The sequence below is a fragment of the Thermothelomyces thermophilus genome, chromosome 2 (genome assembly GCF_000226095.1).
Source record: "Thermothelomyces thermophilus ATCC 42464 chromosome 2, complete sequence".
In the NCBI taxonomy this organism is placed as follows: domain Eukaryota; kingdom Fungi; phylum Ascomycota; class Sordariomycetes; order Sordariales; family Chaetomiaceae; genus Thermothelomyces; species Thermothelomyces thermophilus.
Window position 1 is genome coordinate 2,790,113 of NC_016473.1, and position 16,511 is coordinate 2,806,623.

The following is a 16,511-nucleotide window of genomic DNA, read 5'->3' on the forward strand; positions in this document are numbered from 1 at the left end:
ACCAGCTGCATCACATGCATTCCATGTCCGGATCGGGATATCGAACACCTTCATGAGGGCCAGTAATTACTGCTCGTACTGTTGGTGAAGTCAAGGAGGGCTTTGATGATCGCTCCCGTGTGCCCCTAAGAGACAGGATCGACACTCGTGGCCAAGGCCCTTTGGCTATATTTGAGCGTGCTATTGCCAATGCTATTATTGTTCGAGAGCTATTCAAAGAGGCTTGATAGACAAGGGGAATCCCTGGCCACACACGAGGAGCCAGCCCGTATTTATTATATCCAACTCATAACTGTACGGCGTAGGTTGACGAATCCATGGGTATAATCCTCTATGTTCATGGTGTTACAATATTTCTACAATCCCCTCTTTCCAATCGCTACTCCGACTGTTTCGGTTGGGATAATACTCAGTCCGTGGTACTGTTGATGAAGGTTCCATACTGAACCTGTGGTGGTCAAAGTGCACCGCCCAGAAGCTGCACGATCGTCATGGCAATGCGGACCTTGATTCCCACCCGCCTGTCGGCCTTGGCAAAGTCATCCCTCGTGACAATGCTCGTATGCTCTTGCAGCCACCGTTGCTCCTCGCCAAGGCGCTTCTTCAGCCCCTCGTTCTCTGTAACAATCATGGCGTTGGCTTCCAGGTCGAGCGAGTAGCTCCGCTTCGTGTAGTTGGAGCTCCCAATCAGGCTGATGGACGGGTCCTTATTCCCAGGCAGGGTTACCCACAGTCCCTTGGCGTGGTAGGTCCAGCCACCTGGCTCACCGACGGTGCCTTTTCGCCATTCCCGAAGGACTGTCGAATCCTCACGCTGGTGCTGGTGGACGGCGTGGACGAATCGACGCGCAAGCAGAGTGTAGGCGTCGGGGAGAAGCCCGGATACACCTGGTGACTTGTAGAAGCCGTTGGCATATGGCGACGCGGTGATGACGGTATTGTTATGGGATTGGGTGGAAAGCAACAACTGGGTAAGTGACGGCTCAGGGTTGAAGTAGCCTGCAGTGAATGTCCATGACGAGTCGGCGTATTGGGGTAGAGCCAGCGTTTTCAGCACGTGCGTAACCGCAGGGAGCTCGGTTGATGTGTCTGGCAACAGCAGCTGCGAGAATTGAGACAGCAGATAGACCGAGGTGTCCCTCTTCTCCAACGGAGTGGCGTCGTGAGAAGTCAGGGGCGCCATCTTGGGCGAGATAAGTCCAGCCAAGAGAGAGGTCGACTCCTTGACGAACTGCTTAGGGTCTTGAAGGGGCGATGGGGCGACGTTGTCTTCCGGCCATACCAATTCGAAGCCCGCCTGCGATTGGGATGGCTGGACCAGGAAACTCAGCGACGAGACGGCATCTTGAAGACTGGCGAAGTACTCGGTAACATCCTTGGAGGAGAATAGGTGGTAACGGTCTTGGCGGTTCGTGAAGTAGTCGCCGGATAAGTTGGCGCCCGAGAGGATTATCTCATCATCGAAACCGTACAGCTTCATATGCTGCAGACCCCAGCCTTCATTGATCCGCTTCGGAACGTACTTCTTCCTCAGACCGGTGAGGTTCGGCGTGTGGTACATACGGATCTCTACTCGGTCGGGGCCGAACTCGGCGACTAGAGGGGCTAACAACGACGCGCATGACGGACTCGGGGCTTCGCGGGTTCCCCGCAGGGCGTCGGTCAAGATGCTGAGCCGAAGCTCGGGCTTCGCGCGCAGAGCTTCTCGCAGGGTGGCGATCTGGGCAAGTCAGCCGCGTGTTGAAGCTGGTTGGGCCCGTGGCGAACACAAACCAGTTCCTTCTCCGACTTGCCAATGTACAACGTCGACAAGAAGATGCGCCTCTCGGCACTGCGAATCTTGGCCTTGAGGGTCTCGTAGAACTCGGCCGGCGACTGCAGAACCTGGATCTGGGCGCCATTGATCCTGAACGAAGGAGCTATCCTGTCTAGCTCCCCGACGAACGGCGCCAGCATCCCCGTGCTTGACACTGGCGGAGACCCCGGCGTCGTCGGCCCGGTTGCAGGCATCGAGAAGCGCCGACATTGTGGCCGTGCGAAGCGCAACAACGGCCGTGAAACCGGGGCCCTAAGTTTACCGGAGCATCGTGAAGCGCTCCTGGCCAGCATCGCCGCGGGGAACGGAAGCCGGGGGCGGGGGGGGAAGTGCGGTTGCCGAGAAACTGCTGAAGAAAGCGTCCTCCCAAATTTAAAGAGATTTGGACCTTGAAACGCGCCGAGGGCAACCGGGACTTGGACTTTCCACCCCCAAAGTCGCATCGAACAGGGGACAGGCGGGCCTTGGCGCCCAGGGTATCTGCGAGCTTGGTGATTGGGCCGGACTTTTCCGTGGAGCCCCACACAGTTGCGTCGGCCGCTCCCATCTTGGCCCTCAACGGCATCCGACTCAAGAGTGCTCGAATTGAACCTCACAGCTCTCCCGCGCCACTGGTCAATTGGCCCGCCGCAGCAACCATGTCGACCATCACAAGAACCCTGGGCAATCTGCGCAAGATTGGCCTGAAGGTTTGCATTTGCCATTGCTGACAGCCCACGAGAACCGTAACAGAACGCTGACCGTGCGCGACCGCAGGAATACTGGCATCAACTCAACGTAAGCTCCCGTCCTCCCCCGCGCCGACCTCTCCGCCACGATTACCACGACTGACTCCCACCCGCTTCTCGACGACAGTACATCGGTACGACCGGGGCATGGAACGCGTGTGCTACGAGCCGGTGGACGGCGAACTGACGACGGGGTATAGGCGACACCAAGGCCGGCACCTTGATCGGCACCGACAAGTTCGGCAACAAGTTCTACGAGAACAAGGACGAGCTGCCGCGTTCGTCACCCGACCATCAATTGATCATGCCGTAATTTGACATGCTCACCGTTTAACCAGTCCGCACGAGATGGGTCGACTACGCCAAGCACGACTATGATGCGTACGTTTTTGTCTCTTCACCCTGCCGCAGACACAAACGCGCGCCCCCCCCGCCTTCGGCGCTCCTCCGACAGTGGTTCGTTTCCGGCGAGCAAGGATCAGTTGGCTGACAAGATGGCAGTGGCCACATCGAGCCTCTGTGGCACGCCTGGATCTCGTACGCCATCGACACCCCGCCCAATCAGGACCCCATCAAGGCCACGGGCGACCGGCCCTGGAACCCCAAGGAACACGTTCCCAACTGGACTCTGAGCCGCGGCGCGTTCAAGACTTACAACACGTTCGTTCCCCCCTCCCCCCCCCCCCCCTCTTTTCAAGCAAGACTCGTAATCCGCGAAAACGGACCCGAGAGGGGTGATATGCTCAGGACGAAAAAGGCTGACCGGGAAACAGGACCAAGCCCAAGATCCAGTCGTGGGAGCCTGTCGCTGCCCCTAGGTAAGCAGGGAGTGGAAGCGGGGCTGGAAGGGGGGGAGAAAAGGCAATGTATATACGGACTGTGAAGAGATCGAGGTTCAGTTGCCGCACCTTGCGGCTCTGCGAGGCGTGAGGACAACGGAATATCTCGTTTGACCGTCCATGGACGGACCAACTCCTTGTGCTTTGAGCCGAGGCGGCAAGAATTTGGACTCGGCGCTATGCCTAGTCTGACTCTGTGCCATGGTATGTCGTCAAATGGGGATGCAAACACGAGCCGTTGTTGAACACGTCTTGCCTGATTTCTCAAGGTAACTTCTCACGGGAATAAATATCCAAATCATCGACTATATCCAAAGGCCAGGAAAGCTAGAAATCATTCCCAACAAGAAGAAACAAGTGTCGCCAACAGGTAACATCTGAATGGAACAACCCACAAACGCAGGAAAACGGGTTGCCGAGCCTTGTCTACTCTTGCGGGGTGCTTGAAAATGCCAGCAGACGCATCCACCTTGGTACCACTCTTATCTAGCAACGAGATTCGACAAACAGAACGGGCACGTATATGTATGCTGGAACCATATATACTAGCCTACCTCTTTTCACTTGAGTCGAGCTTCGATGGCGGCTTTGATGGCTGCAGACAGGTCAAAATGTATCAGCGTCGTGTCCCTTCAAAAGAGGTCCTAGCAAGCCTCTCAGACTTACCCTCGGTCGTCACCCTGGCATCTCCAAACAGCATTCTCGTGCCGGGCATGTAGAACATCGGGTTGGGCACGTCGGCTGCGCACACGTTAGCAAACAATTAACAAGCAAACGCGAAGCTACTCGGCAAAAAAAAAAAAAACCAAATGGCTCTTTTTTCTTTTTCTAGGAGATACTTACCGTAACCACTCGCCATCCCCCGCTTCATGACCACGACCTGCTTGCTCTTCCAAGCGTGCAGCACCGGCATGCCGGCGATCGGGCTGCCAGGCTCCAAGGCGATCGGGTTGACCGTGTCGTTGGCGCCAATGACCAGGGTGACGTCGGTATCGCCAAAGTCGTCATTGATCTCGTCCATCTCGAGCACGATGTCGTACGGCACGCTGGCCTCGGCCAGCAGCACGTTGCACTGGCCGGGCATGCGCCCGGCGACGGGGTGGATGGCGAAGCGGACGTTGACGCCCCTGGAGCGCAGCATGCGCGTGATGTCCGAGATGGCGTACTGCGCCTTGGCCACGGCCATGCCGTAGCCGACGACGATGATGACCGACTCGGCGTTGATCAGGGCCTCGGCCGTGTCCTCGACGTTGGTCTGCGTGATGGCGCCCTCGACCTTGTAGTCGCTCGCGGCCGGCGCCGAGATGCCGCCAAAGAGGACGTTGACGAGCGAGCGGTTCATGGCGACGCACATGATGTACGACAGGATGGAGCCCGACACGCCGATGAGCGCGCCCACCGTCGTGAGGAGCGGGTTGTCGAGCATGAACCCCTCGGCGACGAGGGCGAAGCCGCTGTAGGCGTTGAGCACGGTGATGACCACGGGCATGTCGGCGCCGCCGATGGCCGCGGTGGTGGTGTAGCCTTTGAGGAAGGACAGGGCCGTGTTGGCCGCGAGGGCGCCGGCCGCGATGAGCGGGGAGCCAGGGGCCGCGGTCAAAAAGGCGCCCATGGTCGCGACATTGGTCGCAAGCAGGCCAGAATTGATGGCGTGCCGACCAGGCAGCACCAGCGGCTTGGAAGACATCTTGCCGGCGAGCTTGAGGAAGGCGACGATGGAGCCGGTGAAGGTGATGCCGCCGATGAGGACGCCCAGGTAAGCGGTGACGAGATGGAGGGTGGACGCGTGCGCCAGGTCTGCCATCACACTCCCGATGCTGGTCAAGACGGCGGCAAGCCCGACAACGGAGTGCAAGGCTGCGACTGTTTGGGGGAGATCGGTGGGAGTGATGCGCTTGCCGATCAAGAGGCCGAGGATGCTGCCGATGGCGGCCAGACCGGCAAACTGCGTCAAGACTTCGGGGGAGAAGCCAACCGCGAGGAGAGAGGCCAGGACGCCGGATCCAACGCCGAGCATGCCCAGCATGTTACCCATGCGAGCGGTCGCCTGGGACGCCAGGCCAGAGATGGAGGCGATGCAGAGGACCGAGCTCACGAGATAACCAGCCTGAACAAGTCCGGCCGCGCCGGTCGAGGCAGCCGCCAGAAAGCCACCGCCAAAGAGGACGCCCGGGATGGCGTACAGCCACGGGTACTCCGGAGGGTCGGTGGGGCGCCGGAACATGTCGAGCATGCGCTTCGTGATCACAAACCCGCCTGCGACATTGACGAAGGCTAAGAGGACCGAAGCGGCACCAAAGAGCTGGGGCACGGTCTCCGGAAGGTATCCTCCGCCCAGGATGAACAAGCCGCCGACGCCTACCATTCCGGATATGGCGTTGGTGACGCTCATGAGCGGGGAGTGCAGAGCCGGGACGACGCCCCAGACGACGCGGTAGCCGATGAGCGAGGCCAGGGCGAAGGTAAAGGCGTTGCTCATGAACAGCGGGCCGGTGAACTTGCCCAGGGCAAGAGCCGCGCCCATGCCGCCAGTCACCACAGACACCTCACGGGCGGCCTTCTGGAACGGCGTCGGGGCGACGACTTCGGCCTCCTTTGCTGCAGCGGGGGCAGCAGCAGGGGCAGGTGGTGGGGTTGGGCGAGGTGCAGGCGGGAGGATCTCTCCGTTCCGGGTCACGATGGCGCCACGGACGACCTCGTCGGCTAGGTCGATGCCAAACTCTTTCTCTTTTGGGGCCATGGACAAGAGAAACTTGGTGATATTGTTCGAGTAGAGAGTGGACGATTGCGTCGGCAGCCTCGAGGGAAGATCGGTGTAGCCTGGGAAGATAGATGTCAGACACGACAAGGAAGCGATGGGCGGACAGACTCACCGATAATCTTGACGTCCTTGTAGGTGATCAGCCGGCCTGGCTGGGTCAGTTCACAGTTGCCGCCCGCTTCGGCCGCGAGATCCACGACGACCGATCCGGGCCTCATGTTCTCGAGCATAGCCTTGGTGATCAGCTTCGGCGCCGGCCTTCCGGGAATGAGGGCGGTGGTGATGATGATGTCGACGTCCTTTGCTTGCTCGGTGAAGAGTTTCATCTCGGCCTCGATGAATTCCTTGGACATCTCCTTAGCATAGCCACCGGCACCGGACCCTTCCTCCTGTATGTCGACCTCGATGAACTCGGCGCCGAGGGACTGGACCTGTTCGCGGGCAGCGGATCGGGTGTCGAAACCACGCACGATCGCACCGAGCCTCCTGGCAGTAGCGATCGCACTGAGCCCGGCGACGCCAGCGCCGATGACCAGGACCTTTCCAGGCGGGATCTTGCCGGCGGCCGTAACCTGGCCCGTGAGGAAGCGACCGAAGTTGTTGGACGCCTCGAGCACGGCTTTGTAGCCAGCAATGTTGGCCATGCTGCTCAGCGCGTCAAAGACCTGGGCACGGGAGATGCGCGGAATCATGTCCATGGCAAACACGGTGGCCTTTCGAGCAGCAAGCTTCTCCACCAGTGCTTTGTTCTGCAGCGGCTGGAGGAAGCTGATAATGGTCTGCCCCTCCTTGGCGGCCTCGGCCTCGGCGGTGCTGGGCCCTCGCACCTTGAGCACAATGTCTGCTTCTCTCCAGACAGCAGAGGCCTCGTCGACCAGGGTAGCTCCAGCGGCGGCATAGGCGTCGTCGGGGAAATCGGCCTGAGCACCGGCGCCTCTCTCGACAAGCACCTTCGCAAACCCCTTCTTGAGAAGTAAGGCGACATTTTGCGGCGTCACTGCCACCCGGCGTTCATTCGGGTACGTCTCCCGGGGAACGCCGACGGAGAGCTTTGCATAAGGAGTTGTCACGATCGTCGTCTCGGTCGAGTAAGCTGCCAGTCCGCGCTGAGGCGGCCGGGCTGGGATCGTGGACGAAACCGAAGCATGGCGGACGACTTGCAGAGCCTGTACCTTTGGAACGGTGAGCGCCAGGCCGGCATTCTTCGGCTGCTCCTTTCGGCGCGTAGCGTGCCGTGCTCTCTGGCACCAAACAACGGCGGCCAGGGGAAGAGGACCGGGAACTGTACGCAGGATTAGGACTCCAGGTCACTGGTTGGGGCCCAGGCGCGGGATTGCTCACCAAAACGAGCGGCCGTCTGGAGAGGGACACGTCTGGAAACTCTGGACAGGCCGCGAGTGTTGCTGGCCGCGAGGGGCCAAAGCAGGGACTGAGACATCGTGGCTACCCGCGAGCGCCTACGCGGTCGAGGCAAACCAATGATGGTTACACAGTCATGGGTTCACATGCGTGGACGAGTTGACGACCAACGATGCCGACAGGGCCGTTGATCTGGAAAATTCTCCTAGGAAAACAGAGTGGAAACAGATGTAATTGAGAACTGCTGCGGTTCTTTCTGTTGTCACGGCTCCTGTGCACACGACATCAGTACCTTGGCTTGCAGAGGTCAGACATTATTAGGTCGTGCCACCTGCGAAAGATTGTGGAACAACGGCAAATGTTGAGACATATAGGAAATGTCACGGGAATAAGTGTTTGTAAAGGAAGAAAAAAAAGCACACGTCTGGATGAGAGGGGAGGAGAATTTGGGCGGTGCAGCCCGTGCTTCCTGTGTTTTGATCGGCTTGTCGTCAGCGTCGGGGTCGGGGCGAAACTGAACCTTCGAAACCCCCTCCCTTCCCGTGCCGTGCGGGGTTTCGTCTCAACCCATGACCAGGCGGTTACAATAAGCTTCGGGGCTAAAAGAGCGGCGGAAGAGGTGCCCTTCACACGGTTGAATGAGGGGTTGGTCAGTGACTGAACAGGTGATGGGAGCGCTGCCGCGTGGGGTTCTTCTGGCTCCCGAGTTTGGCCAAGATCTCGACAATGCAACAGCCCTCGAACCTGGCAAATTGCGGGTCAAAATGCGGGGGTGGGGCATTGGTGGAGTTAGGGATTTCTCCAACTGCTGCCGCCGGTGCTAGTGTAGTCCGTACTCACCTGGTTTGCAGTGGCTCCACCCTAACCAACACCAAGACGACGCCGTGGTCACACCACGGGTTCATTGAAGGTTCGGCGATACGGATTTCGCTACGGAGTACAATACATGCCATACTGTGACCTGCTCTTGCACAATATAGTAAACATTCACCGTACACGGTTTGCGCATGGATTCCGCACACGTCTGGCGATGCCGACGCTCCCACGGTGGTTAACTTGTAATTATGTATGTAATCTGTAGAGTACATACTGATGCTGCCACCTCAGTTTACTCCGTGTATATTATTTATTAACCCCTTTCATCACTTGGGCAGGGCCACCATGGCTTGATTTCAGGCCATGTCTGATCGCCTGAGCCACGAGGCCAAAAAAGGATACTCTTGACAAATACCGTCTGTAGTGTACTCTGTAGTGTGCGAATTACTCTGTAAAACCCAGCGAGGATCAAGAGTCGCTTTCCCAAGTACAATGCTTAGCTCAGAACTCCCCGACTCTTTCCAGACAGGCAACGAACTGGATTCATTTTTCTGTTTCTTTCCTGTGTTCGCAACAGAAAGCGGCGTGATGTTATTTATTATCACTGCCAGGCTGAGACTTCACGATATTGAACCACCCCCGAAGGCATCGTCTGTTACCTTATATAGGACCTTTTGTCAATACGGATAACTCGTTCTGAGCTCCCGGTAGTCTGTTAGAATGTTGCGCGAGAGCCAACAGTCAACCTGACCAAAGTGGGTATTGGGTCGACTTTCTCGAATCACCCGATGAGTGGCGTGAAGCCTGAGAGCAGTCGATGTATGAGCTGCAATTCTCTACCGTCCTCATGTTATTTGGATGCTTGATACAGTTCGTTTGTCTGCGGACGCGTTTGTCATGTATGGTTAGATAAGCCCTGTGGATCTGGCAAACAGGCTGGCAAACGGAGGGTTCTTTGTTCCTATCCTCTACTTATACAGAGCCACAGGGCCAGCAAACGTGGGAAGGAGACATCGCTCTTTTGAACATTTTACAATACTACAACCTCCTTCCATCAATTGGAACCATCTTCCATCAATGCTCAGCTGCTGGAAGATGCTTGGCCCTGTTCGAAGGCCCAAGCTTAGTTCGGTTTCTGGGCACCCTTCCGGCTATGCCTCTCTCATCATTTTCCAAGCGTCCCACCCCCCATCCTCATATTAATTATTCCCTTAGGGCAGCCATCACGGCACTCCGCGCAAGAGAGCTCACGCATAAGCATGTCAACGTTTGTCCACCTGGGGAGGGCTGGCCTTCTCGAGTCGGTATGCCAACAGACATAGGAAAGCCGGTGAGTCCACACTCGTTACGAGAGCAACAAGAAAGCAGGTGCATTTTTTTTGCCGGTAATTACTGGGTTGAGAGAAATCTGAAACTAGGTGCTGAATGATAAAATGTTTTGTCATCCGTCCTACAATCCTAGGTAATAATAGTCCGAATGGTACCTCCATCACTCTTTACTGATACGTAATACATCTCAGTCCAACAAGGTGAGCGGCATGCCACGGAGGACGTTGGCTAGTCTCGCGGGCAGCACGGGCACGTACTCAACGCTGACATTGTTCCGCAGAGTGCCCTGATTAGCAGAAGATGACACTCTTGCGTAACTATTCAGCACGCTATCGAGCTTACCCCGCGGGTTTTCAAGTCATCAGCTATCTGGCAGCAGGTACCATGTTCACTTCGCTTTGCATCACAGATCATTGGAGGACTCTTAGCAGCCACTCTGGGCCAGTCATGAAGTGAGTCTTGCCACCTATGGCAACATACTTAGCTTACAGGCTGAAGCTAACCAATTCTGAACTCCCCTCGCTCCAGCTATCTCGCCCATTGCACCAATGACGACTGCAAGTCTTTCAAGGGCGACAGCGGCAACGTCTGGGTCAAGATCGAGCAGCTCGCGTACAACCCGTCAGCCAACCCCCCCTGGGCGTCTGACCTCCTCCGTGAGCACGGTGCCAAGTGGAAGGTGACGATCCCGCCCAGTCTTGTCCCCGGCGAATATCTGCTGCGGCACGAGATCCTGGGGTTGCACGTCGCAGGAACCGTGATGGGCGCCCAGTTCTACCCCGGCTGCACCCAGATCAGGGTCACCGAAGGCGGGAGCACGCAGCTGCCCTCGGGTATTGCGCTCCCAGGCGCTTACGGCCCACAAGACGAGGGTGTAAGTCCCGGCTCCAACGATCTGGAAGCCGCTTTGCCGCTTGCTGACCAGTACCCATTCTAGATCTTGGTCGACTTGTGGAGGGTTAACCAGGGCCAGGTCAACTACACGGCGCCTGGAGGACCCGTTTGGAGCGAGTCGGCGCCGGATGCCAACCGGCCTGGTCCCTGAATAGAACAACGGCATCGTCGTGGAGATGGAAGAAGAGTTCTGGAAAGCTCTGCGGACCATCTCGCGAGATTCAGAATGCTGCCTTTAACCATGAAACTAGCTTCAGCTCTGGCAAATGGGTACCGGAAGTGGAGACGGTCCATTATGTTCCCTGTCAGTTGTCGTGGCTGACTCCTCATCTCCTGTCCTGGGTCCAGAGCGTGGGACACCGAGTTTGGCGGGTCCAACACGACCGAGTGCGCCACCATGCTCGACGACCTGCTCGACTACATGGCGGCCAACGACGAGTGGATCGGCTGGACGGCCTAGGCGGCCCGGCCGTTCTGGGGCACCGCCAGCCCATGCTGCACCGACCAGAACCAGTTCGGGAGTCTCGAGCCGGGGAGCAAGGCGGCCGGCGGCTCGCCGAGCCTGTACGATACCGTCTTGGTCCCCGTTCTCCAGAAGAAAGTGCCGACAAAGCTGCAGTGGAGCGGACCGGCGAGCGTCAACGGGGATGAGTTGACAGAGAGGCCCTAGGTTGTATGTTTGGCGTGAAAAGGGGGTGGTCGTGTCGGGGTAGGGAGGTTCAGGATCGGGAGAGTGGGCAGTCGGCCCTGTATGTACTTGTATGTATAGTAACATACAAGCTTGACAAGAGTCTCTGCATAATCTTGTCGCTAGAGAGAAGTGTCTTCCACCCGAGGACCCCATACATACTGTAAAGTACCTGCCCATTAAGTCACTGCGGGGTTAGGGTTGGAAGAGCCTGTCTGCGTTCTGTTCCGAGGGCCCACCTCCGACTCGGTGGCGTTTCTGAAACGTTTCCCCCTGGTACCTGGAACAGATCGGCAGCAACCGAGGTGCAGCACAACCAAAGTTCTCCTTGTGTCTGTGTGTGTTTGTGAGGATTTGTTAAACCCTTGTTGGAAATCCTTGCGAGGAGCCAAGGCAGTGGAGAGTTACACGGAAAGAACGGGGTGTAGAACAAAGTCGTGGCCTGACATTTTTGCGGGGACTCGCCAGATGTACGGAGTACGGATTACAGATTAGTCCGTACTGTAAAGTACATACTCCTAACTGGGAAGGAGAAGAGAAACCGAGGTACCAAGAAAGCAACTCCCGCATTCTTGCACCGATGAAAGCATTCTGCTGTTCCTCACCCGAGTCGCCCACGCAAGAAAACCCGCATTGAAATTGGAGCCCTCTAGCAGCGAGGAACCTGCAAGGAAATTCTAACTGCTGGGATTACCATAATTATCCCATGGCAAGCTCGTTCAACCGCTGCTGACAAGGGTTCATGATGGCAAACTAGTGTATACCGTCTGCGTACTAACTAATGAATTGCGAGCATTCGTACTCGGTACTTCACGCTAAAAACAGCGGCAACGGCTGCAGCACGCCGGGGGACGTCAAGTCGGCAAGCATATCCCGGACTGGGGCGCGCCCGATTGGCTGCCGTCGCGCGACGCCTGCCCGGAAGCTCCAACATCCGGGCCTGAAACACGGCCAGCTTCTGTCATTTCGTGGCCGCCATGCCGGAACAGTAGTCTCGCATCCGAAACAAGGAAAGCCACTGGCTACGCCGGCAAGCCTCCGCGCCGTTTTGAACATTGACTACTATGTTGCACTTCCCGAACCTTTTCCGTCTGATGCCACTCCCAGACCCAAGCCAGTGCTGGTCTAAAAGAATTCATTGCCGTATCTTGCTCGGTCCGCCATCGTCTTTACATTCTCCGTCTTGATCTCTCTCACTCAGCCTTTTTCTCTTATTGTCATGCTCGCTGTTGTCTTCCATCTTTCTCCTGGACTTATTCAGCTTAGCGTGGGTGGCCGGCGGATTCACCCGAGTCCACGATCTGCTTCTGATTCCAGCCCCGTCACCCAAGATGACATTTCGCATGCCGAGCTTCCCTTCCCTCGCCGCAGCGCACCTACGAGGGTCCGGTCTTCTCTGGCCGTCTCTGAGTCGAGCTTCGTGGTCAAGAATGGCTCTCCGACTCTCGCTCCTTCAAGTATTTGCTGCCGCCATCCTGGCATCTTTCTCTTTGCTGCTCGCCCACGGCGAGTCAGCGGCGACAGTGAGATCCTGTACGACTCACGATCATCACAACACATTGGCAGAACTGTTCCCCAACAGTGCCACCGGGGTTCTGAATGCGACGCTAGCCATCATCCCGATCTCGTTGGAGACGGCCCGTCGCCTAATTCCGCCGCAGTACGGCATTCTCGAACGGGCCTACCGGGCTCTGGTGCCCAGCTTCCCCGAGGGGATGTACCCGCTGATGGTACAGGCCGCCCATGACCACGACGTCCAGCTCCGTGCTTACGGCATTACCATTGACGACTTTTCGGTTAGTGCTGTTTCAACGCTGAACCGTGTGTACTCGACGCGACAACATATGTTGACCAAGTACTAGCGTGTCGGGTTCGAGTTTCCCTTGCTGGATCTCGCAGGCGATGGCTACTCCTCCTTTCGCTGGGCCCCTGCTCAGCTCATCAGTGCGACCAATCCTATTGCCCTGGAGGGGTCCAGAGCGTACGGAACACTTGTCACTCCGGCCAAGTACGAGCCGCTCTGCGATGCCTACCACCGCCTGGCCAACGGCCACACGTATTTCAGAGGCGTCGGGTTGGACTCCTCTGATCTTTTCGAGCTCGAGATGGCACGCCTGTCTCACGCAGCGCTCAACCCTTACCCCCTGGAACTTTTCAAGAACATCACCAACCAACCCACATTCGCAAATGCTACGTCGTGCGACAACATGATCCGACTCTTCAACACTTCCATGACGGTTGGCGCTAACGCTCCCGTTCACGTCCATGGGAGGGTCCGAGCCCGTGCCTTTCCCTTCCAAGAGGCGGAAAAAGAGTGGACGGATATCTATGGCGTGCAGGTCGCGACGCCATTTATCGAGAACAACTACCTCGAGTGCCGGTCCATGAGAGGATACTCGGGTACCGGCGGGCCCGGGGACTCCTACGTACATGAAGCTAATGTTAATGATGAACTGTAAAATAAGAAAAAGGGAAAGTACATAATGTCCAACGCAGTGGAGAGCTCGAATAAGCATCTGAGAGGCGTTAAGAGTAGTGGCAACGAAGAACAGAAAGAGTGCATTGTTAAACTATCTATAAAGGAGAAAAAGAATGGTATAAATAGACAAAGGATATGATCTGTACGCTGATGAGCGTGCAAAGCGGTGTATATAGCTCGTGGCTGGTTCCCTAGAAGCTTGGCTGCTTCTGATATACTATAATAATCAGGAGAGTTGCTGATACCGGTCGTTGGTGGCCGCTAACCTGAAACCCAAAATTGCTCCTAGTCACTCTGCGAAAAGCCAAGAGGCACTTTGAAAGAAACAACATACTTAACGGCGACAGACTAGTCTCAATTTTCACTTCTCTGTATACATTGATTCCCTCGATTGAAATGGGAAGAAGAAGAAAAAAAGGGCGGGAGTGGAACGGCCCAGATTAGTCAAGACCCGAGCATTGCTTAATAGAACACGTCCTTGAATAATTAATTAATTAGGACCTGTCGAGCTGTCATGATCACGGCTAATAGTGGTTTGACCTCTGTAGTAATTAACGCATCTGTTTGCTGTCGCTGCGTGAGGCGGCTAGATGAGACAAGCAAGTAATTAATTACAGAAAGAAACAGGAAACCTATGTATAATTAATAATCACTAGTGTAGTCAGATCGGCTTCTCCGCAGTGCGGCTCCGCTCTTGTATGGCCCCCTTATCATCCCGCATGCCAGCGCTGATCCCAGCGTCGGATCTCGACCGGCCCGGGTGTGGTACCACACGGCGCAATACAAGTTACGAATTCGGCTCTGTCCGGCGACACTAGCACGGACGAAGGGTGCACGTTCCCTTCCTGGGTCCAAATCCTTACCCGGCTGGGTTCGATCAAGATCAGCTGTTCTTTGGGAACGAGCACTTGAAGGGCTATTAAGTAGAGCGGCAGGGCGGAGTCCGCCTCGACCACGTTTCTAGGTAACCCCCCAACTATTAATCAATCAAATGCCGCGACACGGCACTTTGTCAACCAACAATCAAGAATGGGAGCTGGAGAAAAAACCCCGGGGGGGGGGGGTGGGGGTTCAAAGAGCTGAAGCACAGATGGGAACCTTTAACATGCCCAAACACTGATATAATTAAAGCCCCGGGCCTCGTCATTAATAATCCGAGCTTGTCGATTTCTCTGGTTAAGCCGGTACGGTAACGGAGTTCTTGGAAGTCTCGTGATGCGACGGAAATCTGTCGTGAATCGGCATGACTTGACAATTAAAACCAACCCTCCGATGCCTACCGACGCTCGGCTCGAATTTGGGTTGAGTCGAGCCCGAGATCGGGTTCTTAGGTCTCTGGTCTCATATTATCATTGATCATTGCCTAAAGAGCGGCCCCGTTTTTTAAAGACCATTCACGCGTACAGGCGTACGTACAAATGTCAAAGGACCCTTTTTTTTGGGGGGGGGGGTCATCCAACGCCAACGACAGGCAACGCGGTGTTACAGCATATGACTGCTAGTGGGTCAGATCTGACTGACCCACCAACAGGGATGACGAGCCAGGGTCAACATGTATTTAGACAGCTTCCCCGAGTGCCTCTGGCACTTGGAACAATCAACGCTTTTATCACCTACTTCTGCAGACCGTAACAGTTGGTCCAGGAGTGCCGCCCACGGCGCGAATACCGCTGTGGTGTCGTATCTTTGCAGCCTTTCTGAGCTGTACTGATTGCAGCCACCGAGCTGTAGCACGCGGTTTCAGTCCACCGTGTTTCGATCCAACTCTCGTCGACAGTTGCGGCGCAGCCCTATCACAACCTCAAGTGTCTTGTCCCCTTCCAGCGGCGGAACAAGACAATGCCTCGCTGCGCCGCTCGGGATTTCCCCTTGTTTTCCAGCGCCTCCCCGGTCGCCTCAACCGGCCGTCGCAGGATCTTGGGACCAACTGTTGTTGAAAAAGGCCAAGAACACCCCTTAGCAAGACTGAAATACTCGCCCGTCTTCTTATACCGACCGCCTGCCTGCCCAGGTCGGGCTGGGCCTGGACAATGAACGCCTAATTATGTATCTACATGCAGGTCGTCCCAAGAGGTCATAGTGGTTCAGCCGGATCTGCCATTTCCTGATTGTTTACTTTTCCTTTCTTTAGGTTGAGGCGCGTCGCTGGTCGATTTTGACTCTTTTCTTCTCCTTTCTCTTCACTGTGTTTGTTTTCCCGGAAGTTTTTTCTCCGACCCGTTTACTCTTCTCCGAGAGAAACGGAAAACCGCCATGTTTCAAGCAGTGCCCTTGAAGCGGACTCTTTCCCGGTCCCTCATCAGGATTATCCAGCGGACCCTACCCTTGGTCAAGAGCAGAGGGCGCTCATGGACTACCAGCGCCAAGACGCGGATGCCGATCGATATGTGAGATAGGCGCATGCCAGAAGAGCGCTTTTTGGTCCGCATGTCTTTTTCTGAGACTTGTCGGCGATGGGGCCGGCAGATTCATCTCGGAATTTCGACGGCCGCCCAAGGCATCCATCCGCCGCGGTGACTCTGGCCGAGAAGATCTGTTTTCGGTGATTCCTGTTTCGAATGGGATCAGCCGCGACCTTGGGACAACTCCAACTAAGGGCAAATGAGTGGATATCACCGCACTGTTGCTTTCGTCCGTGCCGGTGCTGCGATGGGATCGGTCAGCCACGGCATAATTACAGCGCGGAAAGGAATCTAAGGGGAGCATGACGCTAGGGTGGGTAAGGCGACATTACTCAGCTTTATTCACGGCAGTCTTGTTTGCCGTGCTCCCTTTACCGCCGTAAGCTAGAGGGTGCTGCAT

General features: G+C 56.3%; 5 protein-coding genes across 5 annotated transcripts; 3 read left to right on the forward strand and 2 right to left on the reverse strand.

Annotated features, from left to right (window-relative positions):
* Positions 1-79: 79 nt before the first annotated feature.
* Positions 80-2,180, reverse strand: MYCTH_2301522 (uncharacterized protein). The gene is made up of 2 exons (XM_003661692.1): positions 1,774-2,180; positions 80-1,720 (listed from the first exon to the last, which is right to left on the reverse strand). Exons 1-2 carry the CDS (start codon positions 2,008-2,010, stop codon positions 458-460), a joined length of 1,500 nt encoding a protein of 499 aa, XP_003661740.1. The 5' UTR covers positions 2,011-2,180; the 3' UTR covers positions 80-457.
* Positions 2,181-2,412: 232 nt separating this feature from the next.
* On the forward strand, positions 2,413-3,703 carry MYCTH_2314662 (uncharacterized protein). Its single transcript, XM_003661693.1, has 7 exons — positions 2,413-2,505; positions 2,573-2,593; positions 2,672-2,678; positions 2,745-2,822; positions 2,883-2,925; positions 3,046-3,204; positions 3,318-3,703. The coding sequence occupies exons 1-7, from the start codon at positions 2,455-2,457 to the stop codon at positions 3,364-3,366; spliced, it is 408 nt and encodes a 135-aa protein (XP_003661741.1). The 5' UTR covers positions 2,413-2,454; the 3' UTR covers positions 3,367-3,703.
* Positions 3,704-3,943: 240 nt separating this feature from the next.
* MYCTH_2125469 (uncharacterized protein) lies at positions 3,944-8,666 on the reverse strand (the record flags this gene model as incomplete). The annotated part of the gene is made up of 6 exons (XM_003661694.1): positions 3,944-3,978; positions 4,050-4,124; positions 4,227-6,203; positions 6,257-7,426; positions 7,486-7,601; positions 8,650-8,666. The coding sequence occupies 6 exons, from the start codon at positions 8,664-8,666 to the stop codon at positions 3,944-3,946; spliced, it is 3,390 nt and encodes a 1,129-aa protein (XP_003661742.1).
* Positions 8,667-10,174: 1,508 nt separating this feature from the next.
* MYCTH_47093 (glycoside hydrolase family 61 protein) lies at positions 10,175-10,693 on the forward strand (the record flags this gene model as incomplete). Its single annotated transcript, XM_003661695.1, has 2 exons — positions 10,175-10,522; positions 10,586-10,693. Coding segments are annotated over 2 exons (456 nt in total), but the record flags the coding sequence as incomplete, so codon positions are not given.
* Positions 10,694-12,301: 1,608 nt separating this feature from the next.
* Positions 12,302-13,942, forward strand: MYCTH_2301526 (uncharacterized protein). Its single transcript, XM_003661696.1, has 2 exons — positions 12,302-13,026; positions 13,093-13,942. Exons 1-2 carry the CDS (start codon positions 12,661-12,663, stop codon positions 13,687-13,689), a joined length of 963 nt encoding a protein of 320 aa, XP_003661744.1. The 5' UTR covers positions 12,302-12,660; the 3' UTR covers positions 13,690-13,942.
* The last annotated feature ends 2,569 nt before the right edge of the window (positions 13,943-16,511 follow it).